The sequence below is a fragment of the Pleurodeles waltl genome, chromosome 5, assembly GCF_031143425.1.
Source record: "Pleurodeles waltl isolate 20211129_DDA chromosome 5, aPleWal1.hap1.20221129, whole genome shotgun sequence".
Classification (NCBI taxonomy): domain Eukaryota; kingdom Metazoa; phylum Chordata; class Amphibia; order Caudata; family Salamandridae; genus Pleurodeles; species Pleurodeles waltl.
Window position 1 is genome coordinate 525298608 of NC_090444.1, and position 20708 is coordinate 525319315.

Sequence of the window (20708 nt, forward strand, 5' to 3'; positions counted from 1 at the left end):
GGCCGTGCCCCTCCCACGAGAATATCCTTGTACCCGTAGCCTTGTAGTTGCGGTGCCACCCGCCCGCGGCCTCCCCGGTCACTACATTAGAGCTTGAGCCACTGACGGATTTTTGAAGTGTGGACATCGCCCTTCAGTCGTGCCCCGCGCACGACGTAACCATATACATTGTTTAATTAATGGAAACCCGTTCCTCTACTTTTTATTAAGACAACAGTCCCGGGACGGTAAATTGCAATGGTGCAAATGCTTCAGTTTAAGATTAATTCAGGAACTCTCCTGTGCTGCGAGACCGAGGGAGGGGCATGCAGTTAGAAATAATAATAATAATAAATAGGCCTTCTTGCCAGGTTGCCTGCTTGCGTGAAAGAAATGCAAATGCGCACAACTGGTTAATCTTCTAATGTAAAGGGGTTGTGGAAACTAATTGATCCAATCGCATAAAACTTTGACAGACGTATTTTTTGTCGACTGGCAGTGCAAAGAAGATACCAGCTGAGCTGTGAAGTGTGCTGTTGTCAAGGTAGCCATATACAAATACATTATTATGTACAGTAGGGGTATTTTCATAATCTGTATTTTGGAAGCACCGTTTTATCTGAAACCTTTTGGCATTTTTGATCGCAGTTTGTCTTGCTGTGTTTGTAATGCAAGTTTAACATAATGACTTGCATGTCTCGGCCCTCTCGGTCACAGGCTGGGCCTACGTAGCACTAACAATACACAAGCCTCTATTTTCTATTGCACCAACCAGATGTTCTTTCATTTTGAAATGTAATTTTCAATAAACCTTTGACTTCTTTTACATGTAAAGGTGAAACACAAACGTACATAATTTTGTTTTTTTAGCCACACCTTTGACCCCGCCCTCATACTCTGACTCCGCCCCCATTGCATGCAGCATCAGTTCACATACTTATTTTAATGCACTTCTACCTTAAAACTGCAGTCGCGAAATAAGAGTAGCGTGTGTGCTTTTATTAATTCTAGTATTTTCGTCAATGCTGGTATTGGGTGGGCACTTGGTGCACTAGTTTTCTTAGTGGTCACCTTTAAAAGGGCTCAAAGATAATCTCATTTTACCCGTCCCTCTAAAATCCTCCTATTTTTGCGCACTGGTGTGGGAGAGCCGCAGTAGGTGGAAATCTTGATCTAGCAGTGCCCCCCCTAAACTGGTTGCAGGGCTCTAGTACCCAGTAATAGCCTGCCTAGTAAAGTGTACAGTCACTGCGGAGACTGTTCAAAGCTGATGCTCCACCTGCCTGAACAACTTAGAATCCTCCACGTTGCCCCTCTTGGGTAGTCACTTCTATCCTGCGTGTGTGGCACTGAAAAGGACCCCTGACTCTCCCGAGCTCTCCTATGGACCATGACCGGGCGAGTTTGAAAGGACACGGTTTCAGATAGGGTTGTATTTTTCGCTGGCGCGTCTGTCTTATATTTGCAACGTGATTTTTTTTTTTCTTTTCATGTAAAGGTTTTAATTAACTGCAACATGATTAATAAAATACAAATGAGCCAACCGTGTATACGCAAAACATTTTCGGCGGACAATGAGTTTCCCCGATTAAACTGTGGCATAAAGCAGCGTCACGGACACAGTATAGAGATGGCAACGGCGCTGATGAATCCAGTCCGCGGATCCACTGAAGGATTCCTCCAGGGGAGTTTAAAATTAAATGTTCTAAATTTAGTGGGTGTGTGGAATAAAAAAAAAAGACTGGGCGTGCTCGTGGGAAGTTTATAAAACATTTGCTGGTCACTTTTCCTACTTGTCTGTAGGTGATTGCTGTTGTGCTGTGCTTTTTTGGGGGGGGAAGGTCAAACATACTCAGCCACATACCGTGTCGTCTTCATCATTATTATATTAAATTATTAACGTCATTCACAGCAACTCTGACATGTATTTATGAATAAAACCAGCTTTCTACTTGGCCTTTGTTTAAAAACAATGTTATTTTGCTCCAAAACAGCCCTGACGCTTCAGACTAAAATTTAAAATGCGCACCTGCATTTTGGATTGTAGCTACGGATTTTTTTTTTTGTGGGGGGGAGGGGTTGCGCCTTAAATCCGCGTCAGACAAAACTTAAACGGTATAGTCACAACTGGTAGAACAAAATGATAAATTTCTGAAGCAGCGAGCAAACATCAACACAACAAATCCTTTAAATAATTAAACGTCGAAGTTGGAAAAGGTCACCTTTATTAGCCTACAAAGTGAACGGCCCTTCACACACAACAGGAGACCGGCAGGGGTGCAATAAAAGTTCACGTACACAGCCTGTGTTCTACAACTTGAGTTGTGCTCTGACGCCATTTAAATACATTACAAACTGAAGACATTGTCTGATATTAAAAACAGTACCTCAGCAATGTGAAAACAGAGTATACCATCATCTGAGCGGGCGTGGAGAAACCGTGTGCTCTTGGTATCTTACCCTTCTTCCTTGAAGGGTTAAAAGTTGCAGGTCTCTGGCGGGAGATTTTGTAATAGTCCCTGTGACGCTATCCTGACATGTTTTAAGTACATTTCTAGAGGAGACGCCGTATCTCCTGTTATCCCCGCTATCGGAGCGTGGAGCTGCGCTGGGAGTACCACGTTCTGGCTTTTCCGACAATGACTGTTTAACTTGTCCCGGATGTCTGTAAAAGCAAAGCTCGCTATTTGTTTAGCCTTTCCAGTTTTGTTTGGTACCTTAAGTGCGTGCAGCCAATAAACCCAAAGATCGGCATCTTAATAAATGTTTGTTTGCAGCTAAGACGCGATTTACTAAAATATGAATGTATTTGAGCCTTCACCCTTTACTTTAAATTATTCTTTATTTGCGGAACGGGGGATGTGAATGTGAAACAAAAAGGCTCCCAATGAAGTTTAATAATGGTTCCCTGTTGGGGGTATTAAAAAGATGCTGTGGGCAGCTTGTCCCGGCTGCATGTACTTGTCACCCTCTTCAGTTAATGAGTTTCACATACTTCACGCATGTGGCCCGTACTAATCACTGCCGCCCCCCACCAATCAATGCCACCACTGTGTGTAGAAGTTTATAATTCAGAGCTCCGGCTACGTTTTGCTGTATTTTTAAAACAGTTGGGCGCTGTTTTGATGCAAAGAACCAAAATGACCTATTCTAGTCTGTTTGAATTTTTGAAGGCCCCCTGAAGCCGCCATCTTGTTTGTAAACAGAGACTCGAGCCTGGTTCCGTTTGTGAAAGAGTGGCGTGGAAGTAGTTTCTGTTGTGCACAACTCAAACATAGCTGGCTTACCTCTGTGTCCGAAAACCAGAAACCGAATTAGTTATTTTGAAAAGCGTGGGCATATTTTTAGAAATTTCCAAAGCGAGCCATTTTGCCCGGAAAACTACTTTGATATATATATATAATTTGTCTACCAAGTGTTTAATCTGTGAACTTGTTGTTTTGCTCAATATATTCCTGCCGGGAGCCTAAAAAGCATGCCCTGCCCTGGCTTTAATCAGTGCTATGACCGAGTGTCTGTAAATTACATTTGATGGTACGCTGACATTAAACGATTATTTAATTTAGAAAGGGCCTTTCACTTGCTGGCAGGTTGATTTTTTTTTTATAATTAAAATAATAAATGGACTTTGGCGAGTAAAACGATTTTTAATGTGGTTGAATATTCGACCACTACCGGTCACACAACTGAACTGCGCCGATGAGGTTTGTACCCCTTTGCTTAATTGTATGTTTTTTCCTTTTTTTTATTTTTTATTTTAGGGAAAACTCAATATGACTGTTCGTAAGATGACATAGAATTTAGTTACGCGTCTGTTTTTTTTTTTTTTTGTGTGTGTGTGAGATATGACCTAAACAGGCGTTTGGCCCCAAATAAACCATTTTAAAACGCGCCCTATACAATGAGCTCCCTGTATGCGATTGACTCCGACATTACCGAAATTCGCGGTTCTTGTATCCACCTTGGAGGAAACGCGCCAAGTTGGGCTGGTTGGGATTCTAACACTATTCTCTAGTCTACAGCGACCTGGAAATGCAGGGGGCTCAATCACTGCGAGATTTCATTTAAACTTTTGTGTGTGCGCGCCCGGTGGTACCTGTTTTGAAGCAGTAATGTAAGCGAGGCGGGGTATGTTGCCGCTGTGAGATCCCCCCCCCCCCCCCCCCCCCAGAAGGAGTTATTGGCAAGTGATGCATGGGTCTTGGGTGAAGCCTTAAAATGTCAGTGGGGTGCAATGGGGGTTAGTATTCATTTAAAGTGTTGTCTGAATATTAAATAACGTGGGGTTGAGGTCTGCAGAGAGCTTTCCAACATCCGAGCTGGTCGGCTTCGGGGTCGCCGCCTGAGTCCAAGTTCGCGTCCATACACCTCCGCTTCCTTCATTGCCACGAGTTCTCCAGCTAAGTGGGACCTGTCGCCACTGTAGGCGCTCTGACTCTCCCACTGGCTGAGGTCGTCACAGGAAGCATTGTTGACCACGAGTTGTAATAACATTTGTTTCAATCGCACTTTAGATTATACTTGGGGAAGGCGTGGGACTTGTACAAATTAATTCGCGTCTAGAAGAAACTAAAGTCTTCAAGACGTCTACTGTAAATTTTCCGTTGGTGTCGGGGATGCCGACTTAAAGCCTGTCAGTGGCTGCGGGGGCGGCAGGGTTAGTTTTTGAGCAGTGGTAACCAGTGTGACATGTTAGCCCACTTTCTTCGGGTCAATTTATTAAATAGCTGGAAAAGAAGGGGATATGGTTTATCTATGCGGCAACCTCTCATGACCTCATCGATATTCGTTTTTTCGTTTCCATATGCAGGTTTCCCGCGGTCCTCTGTCCTCTTACATGCGCTTCCCTGACAGTCACAAGAAAGCCCGCACCATCACCTCTGGTACCCGTGGTGCTGCTACCGTGTGCTCTTTATGTGGGCGCTCGAGTCCGTGGCTGCCACAGTGGTCATCGCCGCGCGTGGACGCATAAGTCCGCTCATCACCATGTCCTGCCGTAGAGCAGGTTGGCGTTTACCATGCCGCTGCTGTAGTCGACCCCCGAGGCGTCCATCTGGGCCATGCCGGCCACCTGGCTGTGGATGGAGGGTGGGCTGGGGGACATGTCATCCAGGTCCGGCTCCTGGCTCAGGGCGCTCACCTGCTGCTGGTGGGACGCGCTGCTGGAGGTCGGCAGCGCAACCCCGCTCTGCTGGCCCTGGCTGGAAGAGGAGGTGCTGGAGCCGCCCTGGCACGGCTTGCCGTCCTTGACCAGGACTGGCACTGCCACCCTGCGCGGGGACTGCTGCTGGCACAGGGAGCCGTCCTGCTGCTGCAGCTGCTGGCTGGCCTTGTCCTTGGCCTGGCGCTTCATCTTGTAGCGGTGGTTCTGGAACCAGATCTTCACCTGGGTGGGCGTCAGGTGGATCATGCTGGCCAGGTGCTCCCGCTCGGGCGCCGACAGGTACTTCTGCTGCTTGAAGCGTCGCTCCAGCTCGTAGACCTGCGCCTGCGAGAAGAGCACCCGCCGCTTCCTGCGGGGCGCTGCGTGCAGGGGGGCCATGGACTTGGCGGCCTCGGCGATCCCGCTCAGCGCGCCCATGCTGGCCATGTTCATCCCGCCGGAGGGCCCCATGAACCTGGAAACTGAGCAAAAGAAGGGTCAGTGACAAGGTGTCGGCAGAGTGAAACACAGCAGCCAGGGATCCTGCGCACAGTAACAGAGGGAGCAACAGTGTGGCCTGGTATGTAGTGATCTACACAGAGGTGCAAAGTGAAAGCAACAGGAAGAGCGGATCTACTGCCGAGGAGAAAAGTGAAAGCAACAGGATGAAGTGATCCGCTGCAGAGGTGCAAAGTGAAAGCAACAGGATGAGCGGACCTACTGCCCAGGAGAAAAGTGAAAGCAACAGGATGAAGTGATCCGCTGCAGAGGAGAAAAGTGAAAGCAACAGGATGAGCGGACCTACTGCCCAGGAGAAAAGTGAAAGCAACAGGATGAAGTGATCCGCTGCAGAGGAGAAAAGTGAAAGCAACAGGATGAGCGGACCTACTGCAGAGGAGAAAAGTGAAAGCAACAGGATGAAGTGATCTACACAGGTGCAAAGTGAAAGCAACAGCGTGAAGTGATCTGCCGCAGAGGAGCAGCACGGAAGTAACCGCATGCACTTGTCTACTGCAGAGGAACATGATGCATGTAATAGCATGTGCTGATCTACTGTACAGAGGCAGAGTACACGCACCAGTATGAAGTAATTTACTACAGAGGAGCAAAGTGAAAGCAAGGGCATGGGCTGGTACTAGAGAGGAGCAGGGTGAGAGCAACAGCGTGCATCGGTCTGCTGCAGAGGAGCGGAGTGAATCCAATACTGTGGAGGGATCTACTGCAGGGAATCAAAATGAAAACACCAGCATGCACATCTGCTGCAGATGAGAAGGCAGCAATGCACGGATCTACTGCAGATGGCAAAATAGCATGCAGAGATCTATAGCAGGTGGAAGATAGCGTTCACGGATCTGCTGCAGGAGAAGCATAACAGCGTGCAGGGATCTGCTGCAGGTGAAACATATCGTGCAGGGATTTGCGGCAGGTGAAACCTAGCGTGCAGGGATCTGCGGCAGGTGAAACATAGCTCAGGGATCTGCGGCAGGTGAAACATAGCGCAGGGATCTGCGGCAGGTGAAACATAGCGTGCAGGGATCTGCGGCAGGTGAAACATAGCGTGCAGGGATCTGCGGCAGGTGAAACATAGCGCAGGGATCTGCTGCAGGTGAAACAGCGTGCAGGGATCTGCTGCAGGTGAAACAGCGTGAACTTCTGCAGGCGAACCAGCGCTTGAAGGGATCTGCTGCTACAGGTGGAACATAGCGTGCAGGTATCTACTGCAGGTGGAAATAACCACATGCACTTATCTGAGGCACCATCGATGCATCAACAAGAGATTCTCGTCGGGACACTTGAAATCTAGCCATGTCCGAGTTTTAAGACGAAAAAGTGCACTGAACCGATGCTTCGAGAAGACTGATCCCAAATATGCTAATTTGATTTGGAATATACTCTAATACATACAAAGTGTAGAGTTATTCGTTTCTATGAAATATTCTCGTATTATTTGGAATATTTATCCGTATTGATTGTAAATGACATATTTAGTTAAGTCACTTTTTCTATTCAAACAACCAGTTCATTTAAACACAAATCCGTGACTTTGGAAATGCTTGTAATCCAAAATAAGTGTTAATTTCATTGAGCCGATATTCTACATGCGGTGTCGTAAATAAAAGGTATTGTATAAAATAATGAAAAAGTCAAAATTCGGTGTGTTTGTATTTTCACATTATGTTTAAAGAGCGGCACGACATATATTCCGAGGTATTAATTGCCAGATAGCAAAAGATCGATATCTTGCCAAAAGTTTGTCTGGTTCTTTTTGTCGCCAATAATTCGTATGACATTTTAATTATAGTAGCCAAATGGTCCTTAATGTAATTTTAATCCTTTTGAAATCCTAGTTTTTTATTGCTTTACTCGCGCACATCGTTTTGGTCAGATTTTATTAAAATGGTAAAGTTTAAAAGTACAAAAAAAACTAATGCACAAATTAATTTAGATGTGCTACTTAACAGATTAAATATAGTGGTATGTATTTCTGCAATCCGAGATGGCTAGATAAATCGACATATTTATATAACTGCGTTAGGGGACCTTGCCTAACGACTGTGACAGGTTTTGGAGTATCTCTTTTCTTATCTATTTATGAAATCAACAGCAGGAACCGTTAAATGAATAACGAAAAAAATCGTTAGTCGGGTTTCCAAATTTTAGTTCGAATATTAAATGTCACAAACATTGAAATTAAACACGTGTTGCTAAAGGCTAGTGGAATTCCTAACCATTTTTTATAACTATTGTGGCTACGAGTTTGCAGTTAAATTCTGCAAGTAATCTTCCCTGTGCGGAAAATTGGTTTGGCCGAAGGAAGTGGAGAGGAGATGGAGTGGATGGCGGACACTTACTTGTGGAGTACCGGGGGTCCGGGTTGGCCCCGTACCAGCTGCCGGCCGCGGCGCCGCCCCTCACCCCGTCCTGGTAGCCGGACAGCTCGCCCATGTTGCCGATGGCCCCGTTGCAGTAGCCGCCCATGGCCCCGTGGCTGAACTGCGAGACCCCGTGCGGCATGTGGTAGGCGGCGGCGGTGCCGTGGCCCAGGGCGTGCTGCTGCACGGCCGCCTGCGGCACCTGGCCCTGGCGGTAGGCTCCCAGGGGGAAGCCGCCCGCGCCCTCCATGCCGCCCAGCTTCCTGTAGCTCTCCTCCATGGGGCTCAGGATGTCCGTCACGGAAAAGGGCGTCGTATGCTTGGGGCTCAGCGACATGGTTCGGCGGCCGGAGCCAGGGGTGGGTCCGCCCCGCGCTGCCCTCGCTGCTGGCGGGCGGAAGGGGGCGCCTGCTCCGGGCGCGCCGCGCTCTTATGTCGGGTTTACTTTAGCCGGCGCCAGGTTTGCTGCAGACTCCCGGGCGAGGGCGGGGGGAGAGGTAAAGAACACGATGGGGGGTGGGGGGTGTACGGCAGAAAGGAGAAGAGGAGGAGCCACGGGCACACCGCGAACAATGTTCATCATTGACAGCTGTCCGCCCGCAGCGCTGCGTGCGCTTAGAGCACGTTATGCTGACATCCAGCCGCTGGCTCTTGTCCGTAAGTCGGTCACTAGAGGGTGAGCCTGGTCCTGGGAAGGAGAAGATGAGCACCAGGGTGGGCCTGCTCTGGTGGTACTCTCCCCACCCCCCGTCACATAGATCAGACGAACGGCCCCTAGTGTCACTGATGTAAACAAAACCTAGCAGGTGTATTACAGCGCGCCCAGATGTGAGGTAGCGCCTTAAGGTCGATGGTTTATTTCTATTATAGATTCAGCCTTGCACAGCCAGTAGCACATATGTGTACACAAAAAGCGTGTATATGGGATGGATATGTATAGTGTATAGCATGGAGTATGTGGATTCTGGCCTTAAGAATAGCACATAGGCCTGCTCAGGTGGCGTTCAATAAATATTACCATTATTGTCATGAGGGCTGCTGGTGTGTGTGTGTGTATACATATATATATGTATAGTCAAAGAAAACGGTCCTCATTGTGGCGCATATTTCATGCTGGTGCAAACGAGAGGAATGGGCCTTTCCTCTAGACTATATTTAAAACAAAACAACTGGTACCGATTGCAACACTGAACTCCAGGAGAATGTTTGTGCTTTTTAATTGCAGTCATAAACTTCACCAATCATCACCAATGATGTTTTACATATATATATACACACACACACTCTCTTATATACACCCTTTCAGGCTTAGACTGCAAGGTACTTCCCAATATTTAGGCGTAGAGCAACTCCTTTATACGGCGCACTCAACAACGGCACCATACCCATGCGGCAGCATTTTTTGTTTTTGTTTTGTGGATTGTCGGTGTTGTAGAGTGCTCGAAGTAAAACTTGTCAAGTTCCAGGAGTTCCGCGCTTTTTGTATGTGTATTTATATATCTATATCACAAGCACTATCCAGAACCATGTGAAAACACTCTCAGAATGCTTGGGATGGGGACGTCGAATGTGTATACGTTTTTCGTGTGACCCCTCTTCACACAAGCACGCCACGATGGCTTTGAGTGCGAGCCGCCGCCTCGGCCAAGGGCCTCTTGTGAGCCGGAGCTGTGGCTCGCCGCTGCGCACAGGGCCTGTTTGGGCATTAGGTGCCTGTCTCCCAGCCTCTGCTCCTGCCCTCAAGTAAAGGAGCTCCAGGATCCAGGCAGCGGACGACAAGTATGTCAGCAAGTCCCTGGCTGCGCAAGGTGCAGAGCCAGCGCCCTCGGGGTACCCCTAGCACCACGCAGAGGGAGCGGAGGGGCCTTCCCGCCCTCTGACCAGAACTAAATGTCCCGGAGGAAGCAACCGGGCCCTTCCCGACCACTGACGCAAGTGGGTCCTGGAGGGAGCAGAGGGACCCTTCCCGCTCACTAACCGTCATGAAGCTAAGGGTCCTCCCTCACCCTCTGCCCACACCTGAGAGCGTCGGAGGGGATAGAGGGGCCCTCCTAATCACCGAACACAAGTGAGACCCTCAGAGGAAGCACAGGTGAGAGCCTCGGAGAGTGCTGGGGTCGTGCTCCTCTCTCCAACAAGTGAAAGACCAGGAGGGAATGGAAGGGCCCATCCCTCTCACTAACCACAAGTAGGGGCACACCAGAACCCCGGAGAGACACAAGGGGCCCTTGCCATCCACTTACCATAAGTGGGAGCCCCAGAGAAGCGAAGGGTCCTCATGGACTCTGGTTAGGACCTCTGACGGAGAAGAGGGGCCGTTCTCACTGGAGAGGCTCTGGGAGCGGAAGGGTTCTCCTCGCCTACCGACTAAGCGAGAGTCCTGGAAGAAGCAGAGGGGCCGCTACACCCACAGACCACCAGCGAGAGCCCTGGAGAGACCGGAGGAGCCCCCTAACCCACTGACTACACGCCAGCGTCTCGGAGGCAGTGGCAGGGCCTCCATCATCAGTTACTGACCACAAAGGGCAGCCCAGGGGAAGCAGAGGGACTCTCTTCATCCACTGACCGTAAGCACAGACCGGAAGGAAACCAGGGCCCTACATATGGAAACCAACAAGGACCTTGGAGGATGGAGAGGTCCTTCTCACTCACCGCAAGAGAGGGCCTTGAAGAAAGCAGAGGCCCTTCCAGCCCACTGACAGTAAGTGAGAGCCTCGGAGGGAGCCAAGGGCCTTACTCGTGGATACCAGTGAGAGCCTTAGAGGATGGAGAGGCCCTTCTCACTCACCACAAGAGAGGGCCTTCAAGCAGAGGGAACCCCTCAACCCACTGACTGTAAGTGAGAGCCTCGAATGGAGCCAAGGGCCTTACACTTGGATACCAGTGAGAGCCTCGGAGGATGGAGGGGCCCTCTCACTCATCACCAAGAGAGGGCCTTGGAGAAAGCAGAGAGGCCCTCCTAACCCACTAAGTGTAAGTAAGAGCCTCGGGGGGGGGGGGGGGGGGGCGGGGTGTAGTAGCTTAAAGAAGCAGGAGCCCCCCCCCCCCCCTCCGGCCCAGCACCTACCGCTTTTGCTGAAGGGCCCCCCTGGTGCTGCCCCCCCTCGCACCGCTGGGGCTGCGGGAGCTTATGTTACACCCCTGGAGGAAAGGCCCCCGCTCACCCTTTAACCCCAGCCGAGAGCCTCTGGGGAGTCCTCGCCATCTGACCTTAAGTGAGCACCCCGCAAAGGGGGGGGGGGGGTGAGGTGGGGTGGAGGGGGGGGGGGCAGTAGCCTCTCTGCATATGAGTACAGCTATTTTTTTTATTTAGAAACATCCGTTCAGTAACCTTTCTAAATTCGTTTACCTTGACGCCATTTTTCACATCGAAATATCTGATACAGGAGAATATCTATCCAGATGACTTGGGGGACGGAGAAACTGGTGTTATTAGTAAATCGTCTGGGGAGACTGGAGATCAAATGACACCGAAACGAACGTGGAAACATCAACAGCTATTTCAGTGTTTTAGCGCCATTAATTATAAACCATTCGGTTGTTTAATATTTTATCCGTTAAGTGACCCGTTGTAGCGCTATTGCAAGTATGCAGAAATTATTACACAGTTTCACTAGAAGCGCAATAATGTCGACGAAGCGCTCCGTGACCCCGGGAGAAAAATAAACAAGTTATTTGTGCGGTTGGTGCTTTTATTTCTTGCAGCAAACTACCGTCAAATAACCCAACTTAGACTTTGCCGGGCTCTGCTGCACTATACCTCAAGCGAACGCTCTACGTCAGATTTATTTTGTGAATGATCTGTACTCATTTGATATAAGGCACGCGCGGGATTAATCGCAGAGGACGTATTATACTGCAACATTCATATAGCGCCTCATACCCAAATGCGGGACGCCGAAGCGCACTCTCGGACTGATAGCAGGGTGCCGTGTGGCTGCGTGTAGTTGTCCGAAAATACAACCGCGGGGAAAAGGGCTGGCTCTTTTTTCCAACGTTTGCGTTATTCTGTTTTTATATGCGCAAATTTACAAATTTTTAAGGCAACGTCCTAGGGTTAGAAGATTAACTACTACTAATTTAACATTTTTTTAAAACGGTAAATGTACACACATTAAGCACTTTCTTTTTTTTGGGGGGGGGGGGGGGTGCCTGGGCTGGTAGGTGTTGCGCTACCCCGTCTCCGCAGGTTCTGGTGGGGAGGCCTCGCTGCCGCATTGTCTACACCGAGCGGGTTACCAGCGTCTCTAGGCGCTGGGTCACTGAGAGCGTTAGATAATACCCTCCTGTAGAAACCCCTCTGCCTCACAAAGCCCTCACCCGTTTTGCCACAGAACGTGCATTACAACGAGTTCGGGTAATGTCTCTAGTGCAGAAGCCGGATATTCACTCTTTAGAGTGCCTGTTTGCTCCTGAGGAGTGCGGGCCCTTTAAAAGTATTGCGGCAGTGCCGATAAATTCCGGTAATTTCCCAATAAAAGTAATGGAGAAGTGCCTGTACTCTTCCGTTAAATGTAGTGGCAGTGCCGAAAAGTGTTGGTTCTCTCCCATTTAAATGTATTGCAGCAGTGCCACTAGTGTCTCATTAAATGTATTCTGGTAGTGCTGAGAAGTGCGTGTACTCTAACGTTAAATGTATAGACAGTGCCCATAAGTGCAGGTAATCTCCCATTAAATGTAGCAGTGCCCGTAAATGCAGGTAATCTCCCATTAAATGTAGCAGTGCCCGTAAGGGCAGGTCATCTCCCATTAAAAGTAGCAGTGCCGAATAGTGGAGGTACTCTGCCCTTAAATGTGTTGCAACAGTACCGAGAAGTGCCTGCACTCGTCCATTAAATGCATTGCAGCAGCGCTAAGAAGTGCCGGTACTCTCCCTTTCAAAATAAAGAAGTGCAGATTGACTCAGTACCGGACAGCACCTGCCCACTTAAAGCGCCGTGTCAAACACGCTATTAGTTTGAAAGATCCATGTGTGTAGCTTCGACTCGCGCTTATATTTCGGCACAACAACAAAGCAGATTTTCAATGTAATTGCACGACTGAAAACCACCGCAGTAGTAGTAAATATCGGGCAAGCTCTTGTGGGGGCGGGAACTTTTGGAGCGGGAAAGAGCCCGGTTGTTAAGTAGATCTTTACAAACAGACGAACCCTCCGCACCGCGTACATCTCGGGCAAGCCCTACAAAGCGCCTGCCTGAAAACCTCCGGCCCAACACATCTCCAAGGCCGGCTCCGGGGCAGGTCCTGCGCATTAGAATGTGAAAGAGTGAGTCGAAACAGCCTTCAGAAAGTAATTAGTTGTTTACACCGATTTCTATTTATTTAAGAGCTTTGGGGCACTTGTCACTTTCCACGAGATGTAAACACCGAACAATTAGCAATGAGTCGAGCCGGGGGCGCTTTATTTCATTTTCAGTTGTTTCTCAAAAAATGTGGCGCTATTTCAAATCCTGAGATAAAGCTTGTGGAGTTGGCTGGTACTTGGGGTCATACACCCAGAGGAGGTTGAAATCTCCGGACGGGTATTAGGCTTATAGGCGCTATCTAAATAAATAAATATATACATAATAATATATATATAAAACGTTCCTTGCCCATGCTTGCTATAAGTTCACTACCAGCCGAATATATATATATATATATATATATATATATATGTACACACATATATATATATATATATATATATATATAATTCCTCGCCAACGATATAAATATTAACATATGTTATTTGGAGTTGGAGCAAGTAAGTAAATCATTTGTTAATACTGTGCAAAGGTGAAATCCCACTTTCTTACCAGTGCAGGAAGGTTTTGCCGATTGCGCTTCTTAATCTTCAGTGCTTAGTGAGTCCGTACAGTGAGATTGTTCTCCGAATGTGCGAAAGTAGCTGTGTTTCTAACTAATGCACAAGAGAAACAGTATGGCACAAAACGATACATGCAGATGCAAAAGTGGAAAAATGCCACATATCGTTATCATACAACAATGTTAATAAATAGTGTATATATATATATATGTGTGTGTGTGTGTACACATTACACGCTTAAGTGCTTTAATTGCAGAAACAGTGGTATGTATCCCATATTTCACAGCACCGATGAACAATGGGACATATTTCACAGGTCCCTGTGAAATTTGTAAAATATTTAATTGATTCCTTTGAAATGCGGGGTCAGTCATCGTGATGACCGTGCCACACTACTCCACAGTGCTCTGACATTGCCCATTGTTCAGTCAGCCCTCTGTTCATGAAAGGTAAGCAAAGCCTGGCCACGTTAATTCAAATAAGTGCCTCATGTTAGCTGCCCCTCGCAGAGAACAGCTTCAATGCAATCCAGAGGGTGTTTTTTCTTAATTACATCATTAAATATTTTCTTAAAGGGTATAGTTGAGTATTTCACTTACTGATTTCAGGAAACATTTTTATGTTTAAATAAATTTGTAGCCAACTACCACAAAGTAATATGTCGTGGATTCAGTATGTTTTGGGTAACGTTAGCTCGGATTTTGCTGACATTAACAATCCACTCTGGGACTCATGGCCCAGAGTGAACCAGAGTCCCTCAGTGGCCCTATAGGACCGTGTTACATGCTTACCAGTTATGTATCGTCTCTCGCTCTTTATATGGAGATGTACCAATTGTCTGCTATTTTTGAGTGTGGAGGGACCATTCTTCTAAAGAGGTGAAGTCTGTTCATGATGCCTCTTTCCTACTCTAGGGGTGGTAATAAGCCTATTACACACACCCTCTCCATCTAGGGTCACGCCATGGTGTGTATCAGTTCTAAAAATGTATTTACACAAAATCAGAAATTAGTGATAACATTTGTGCATTTTGATACAATTATATAACATCCACTCTATGCAGTAGGAAAGCGTTTTTTCTCATGCCAGTTTCTCTGTACTCTGATAATAACATATAATTTGATCTTTGCCTCGTACGAATACGTGTGAATGTGTTTTTAGCAGTAAAACTGTTCAAATAATGCGTTACTGGGCACATTTTTGGCCATTGACATGGCACATGTGTCTGTCTGTCTCTCGGTCCATCTATTTATCTATCTACAGATGTAAAATGCTGTTTTAAACACATGTACTAATTAACCAACACTCCCCCACTTTCTTAAGTGTAAAAGTGAGATTCCAAGGTATTATCGTAGTACAGCCTAATTATTGGGAGAAAGCACTGCTTATTGCATCAGTGGCTGCAACTTGCAAATTATAACTCTACTACTGCTTGCGGGGCCTATTTAATGGAGTTGCATGTCGCTGCAACGATGTAACCATTTATGCCCTGATTCTGGTTAAATGCATTTGTTTATAACTACTACACAAGAAAAAATAGCATGGCATAAACCACAAAGGCTGATCGGCAGAGTAAAGTGTTTTATGACCATTATTGTAGGAGTATTGACTCACGAAAGCCTTTGCTCTTGTGAGACACAGTCCTCTCAGCATATCACACTGATCATCCAAACGAGCATGCATCTTCCCTTTAGAACCACAATCAAGGTGACATTAAGTTATATCAGAATTAGGAAAGTACAAATTAAGCAAATTTTTGTGTGATTCTGAAGTGTGAGGGAAACAAATATTTTAATACGATTAAACAAAAAATCAGTACACTAGGTGATGCAGATTTCCATACATTATTGTTTGTGCGCTATATAGTTTTATCAGGAAAAGTGTATGTCTGCAATTGTAAAAGCAATTTCAATTGAAAACGTATTGTGTGTAATGGCAATGTGCTACCACACCGTGCATACTCCTCTGTACCCCCAGTCTACTCTGTGCCACTCCACTCTGACACGCTACTCCACTCTATGCCAATCTATGCCACCCCACTGAGCCACTCCACTCTGACACTCTACTCCACACTACGCCACTTCACTCTGCTACACACTACTGCACTCTATGCCACTCCACTCTGATAGTCCATACCACTACACTGTACGCCACTCCTTTCTACAACACTTCACTTAACGACACTCTACTCCACGACACTCCACTCTACTCTGACACTCCACCCTCCGCCACTCCCATCTAATTCACTCTGAGACTACTCCACTTTGCCCCACTCCACTCTGACACCTATGCCACTCTGACACTCTACTCCACTCTAAGACACTCTGACGCTCTGCACCACTCCTCTTCACTGTACACCACTCCACTTTATGCCACTCCACTGTGCAACATGATGCAATGCTCCACTCTACGCTAATACATGCTACTCCACTCTACAACACTCCACTCTGACACCCTACCCCACTCTGACATGCTACACCACTCTGACATTCTCCTCCACTCTACTTTATGCCACTCCATTGTACATCACTCCACTCTGACACTCCACCCCATTACACTCCACTGCAGTCTACTCCACTCTGGTCCTCCGCACGACACTCTACTCCACAACACTCTACTCCAAGCAACAACACTCTACTCCACGCAGCTCCACTCTATACCACTCTACTCCACTATACAACTCTCAGATCCACTCCACAACACTCTACTCTAGAACATTCTACTCCACTCTACTTCCCACCACTCTATGAGTGGCGTAACGAAACTTGAAGGGGCTTCCCTGCAAATTACACGGAGGCCCCCCCTCTCTGGACTTACTCAGGAGCTGTTAGATACGAGTACTGTGCTAAGCCCCCCTCCTGGAGCTCAGGGGGTCCCGTGCACCACAGGGGCCTGTGTTATTCCACTGCACTCTATGCCTCTTCAGTGTGACCCTCTACTCCACTCTACGCCACTCCACTCTATAACACTACGCTCTGCAACACTCCACACCACTGTTTAGCCATGATGAATCACAGCCATGCTAGTGTATGACATGGCTAAAACACCTGGGCAAAGCCATTAGCTGTTGCACAGGCAAGGCCTATCGACTTTGCCAATGCTTGTTTTTTTGTCTCTTAAAGTTTGCAACCTTTGTAAGAACTGTTATAAATAAATAGAGCCTGCAGATATCTCCTATAGTTTATGTACTTTGTGAGACCTTGGAAAAAATTGACAAAGCTAATAGGTCTGGCTTGCAATTTAAATTGCAATCCAGGCTTATGGGCTTTGCCAATGTCACAGGCTGAGGACACACTGGAGCTGCAAGGGCTAGGGGCTACAGAGAGGGTCTGCAAAGAGGTTAAAGGAGTGCTACAGTGGTACATCAGGGTTTTACACCATGGCAGGGGCGGGAACAAAAAGCAGATTCCGTGGGGCGCAGAACACACTGGAAGAATGCCTGGAAGATGGAGCCACAGAGAGGGACTGCAGGGGCAGGGCAGGATGTCACAAAGAGTGTGCAAGGGGGCGGTTTCAGGCAGAGGAGCAGCAGTGGCCAAAAAGAGGGCCTCCAGGGATGGAAGGACATAGGGGACCAGCAGGAACAGGGCAGCATGGAATGGCAGGGGAGCAAAGAGGAGAGGTGGGGAACACACAAAGGTCAAGTAGTGGCAGATTGGAGGGCCACACATTGGTGCTGCAGAACCAAGAAAGTGTGGCACACTGGGGCAATAGGAGGGAGGTGGGTTCAGAAAGAGGCTGGATTGGGCAGGGGCGCATAGAGGCTAAGTGAGGGCTATCCAGAGGGGCAGCAGGAGAAGTGGTGCACATAGAAAGGCCGTAGGGGAGTCTGGTACACACAAAGAGCTAGTAGGGCAGTGTAGGGTGGCACTTAGGGCCTTCTAGAAGGCAAGTGACACACACAAGGGGTGCTGGAATGTGGAGGGACAAAAAGGGATGCAAGGGACGTGGTGAACACGCAGAAGGAATACAGGAGGACAGGGGTCATTCAGAGCAACACCTGGGGTGATCCAGGGCAGCACACAGGCTTAGGAGGATGGCTGAGCCACACAGAAAGTTTGCAGAGGTATTGTGCACCGAAGGGATGCAGGGGAGGCTGACATACCACGTGGGGCTGCAGGGGCAAGGAAGTCTGGTGCACAGAGAGGCTACAGGAAGTGTACAGAGGGGTGCTGGGGTGCAGAAGGGCAGCCACAGGGAAACCAGGGACAGGGCAAGGTGAAACACACAGGGGCTGCAGTGGAATGGGGAACAACAGAGGGGCTTCAGAGAGTTTAGACATAGAGGTGGCCGAGGGCATTCTGAGCCTGCAGGGTGTATGGAAAGCCCAAACAGGGGCTGCTGTGTCAGCTAGAGTACCACACAGAGTGGTTACAGTGAGGAAGAGGCACACAGCATCATATGCTAACACACATACGAATACACAGCCATCATCTTACACCACCCACTATCATATGTTTTGACAAGTAACCTCAAACATCCACTAACCTAATTTTTCCACACAATAAAAATGGTAGGCCAGTGTATCCACCACCATTCATCCATAAACCAGCATCTTATGCCAACACACCAACCATTAGATGTACACATGACCCGCATCATCTGTCAACATACCCACCATCATGCTGGAACATATTCTCTGTTGTGCACCAGCAAACACATCATCATACCTCAACAAGCATATTGTCATATGCTAACACACTCAAAACCATACTTCCACACAACCAAAATCATATGGCAAAGCATCCAGCATCATACATAATACACCCGCAATCAGATGTCCATGTGACCAACTGTTAGAAATTGGGTCTCTAGATGGCAGAAGAATGCACCCTGTCCAAGTAGGGACCTCAATCCTACCCAGGGTAAGTCAGATACTCCCTAAATTAAGCTGTGCTTGGCACAGAGAAGTCAGGCTTAATTTAAGAGGCAATGTGTAAAGGATTTGTGCAACACTATTAAAATACAGCAACTCAATGAAAACACCACAAAAAGACTCCACATTGGTTTAGAAAAATAGAGCATATGTATCTGAATAAAACAATACTATAAACAAAAATCCAGTAAGTAGAAGTTGAGATATGAATATTTAAAGATGAAATGTGAAAACAGTGCTTGGAAGTCACTAGCGGTTGAAAAGGTACTTGAGGTCTTGAGATACTGGTGCAAAGTCAAAATCCAGGCCAATTGCGATGGAGGGTAGGCCGGCTACAGGACCCACGCAGGGTCCACTGAAAACATTACCTTTGGAGTAGCAAAGCATCATTGACAAGGGCACGATGTGTCGGTTATCCTGCCGCACTTGGGACACTGTTTCATCAGCAGGCTCTGGGAAAATGAATGCGATGCTTCATCATTGGGCTGCACAGAGTGTTGTCATCGGGCTGCGCAGTCTGTGAATCTGCTGTCGGGCAGCTACTGCGTAGCTGGCGGAGATGTGATGCATTGATTTTCCTGCTGCACTCAGGGAAATGCATCACTTTTTGGAGATTGTAGCTGCAAAACCTACTTCTAGACCCAGGACTGGAGCGAGCACTTTAGGCAAGCATAGGACTCACAGATGGCAGAGTCCAGCAACACTAGGAGAGTTGCACGCAGTCTTTGATGTACTTTAGACCACAGAAGAACAGTGGGCAAGCCAGCAAGCCCTTAGAGACACCCTGGTTTAGCAGGATGGAGCCAGTCCTTGTCCTCAGGAGGGCAGAGATCAGCAGGCAGCAGGGCAGCTCAGCAATGCAGAGAAGACGTTCCTTGGGGCAGTCAGTCCAGGCAGAGTGGCAATCCTTACAGCGCAGCAGTCTTTACTCTAGCACCGTTCTTCCCAAGTCCAGTAGTGACCTGATTTCAGGGGTCAGAGACCCAGTACTTATACTCAGAAGTGCCTTTCATGTGGGGATAACTTCAAAGGATCTCTCTAAAGTGCACAGGTCCCCCCTTCAGGCCAGATCTAGCTTTAGACTATCAGTGGGGTGTAATCAGCCCTTTATGACGGCTCAGGCTACTACACTTTGAAGTGTAAGTGTGAGCCCTTCCCAACCTCGTCCCCAGGAAGATCCACCAGTATGCAGATGCAGTTGAGTATCCTGCGTTGTGGGTGTCTGCAGTGAGTGCACAAATGTAGTTGTCACCTAGCCCAGGCCAGACATGTATTGGAGACAGGCTGTGAGGCACACAGGCCAGTGAGGCCAGAGAAATGCCCACTTTCTAAAAGTAAACAAACCAAATGATGGATGGAATGCAGAACAAATCAAACATTCACCCCAGTCACAGATCAGGGTTTTATCCATCAATCCCTTTGATCACCATGCCACCCCAGTTTGGACCCAGCCATATGCAAATAAGTCTTGACCCTGTTCCCCATGGGAACAGTCCAACCCAAACTGCCAGACCAGGTCCTCCCTGGACCTGAAACAAGCACCCTGGGACCGGTTTTGGGGTATCACCCCTGATCAGCCAGACTAGCTTGAATCCAGTGTCATAGTAAACCTGGGACCCACTGCTCCTACTTTGTTTACTTTCTAAAAGTGGCATTTCTAAAATAGTAATATTGAATCTGACTTTACCAGTAAATAGGATTTATCATTACCATTCCAATCGTATGAAACATGGTGCAACTACTCCTTTCAGGAATTGCAGCTTAAATGTATATTAAGAAATTCCCAATAGTGGCCTATGAGAGAAGTAGGCTTCACAGTAATGAGAACCACCTTTGGGAGTTTTTCATTACCAGCACATGTAAAACTTAAAAGTACATGTCCTGTCTTTCACTTAAATGACACCCTGTCCTATGGGCTTCCTAGGGACTATTTTAGGGGTGATATATATGTAAGAAAGGGACGTTTAAGACCTGGCAAGAGGTTTTAAATGCCAAGTCGAAGTGGCAGTGAAACTGCACATGTAGACT

The 20708-nt window shown here is 47.6% G+C and overlaps 1 protein-coding gene across 1 annotated transcript; it reads right to left on the reverse strand.

Moving 5' to 3' along the window:
* Window positions 1-4154: 4154 nt before the first annotated feature.
* Window positions 4155-8586, reverse strand: NKX2-4 (NK2 homeobox 4). The gene is made up of 2 exons (XM_069236723.1): window positions 7975-8586; window positions 4155-5604 (listed from the first exon to the last, which is right to left on the reverse strand). Exons 1-2 carry the CDS (start codon window positions 8330-8332, stop codon window positions 4961-4963), a joined length of 1002 nt encoding a protein of 333 aa, XP_069092824.1. The 5' UTR covers window positions 8333-8586; the 3' UTR covers window positions 4155-4960.
* Window positions 8587-20708: the final 12122 nt, after the last annotated feature.

Excerpts from the sequence above, each read along its gene's own strand:
- NKX2-4 (XM_069236723.1), bottom strand. The coding sequence starts at position 8,332 with ATGTCGCTGAGCCCCAAGCATACGACGCCCTTTTCCGTGACGGACATC. Across the intron at positions 5,605-7,974 it reads GGACCCCCGGTACTCCACAA|TTTCCAGGTTCATGGGGCCC; the intron begins GTAAGTGTCCGC and ends TCTTTTGCTCAG.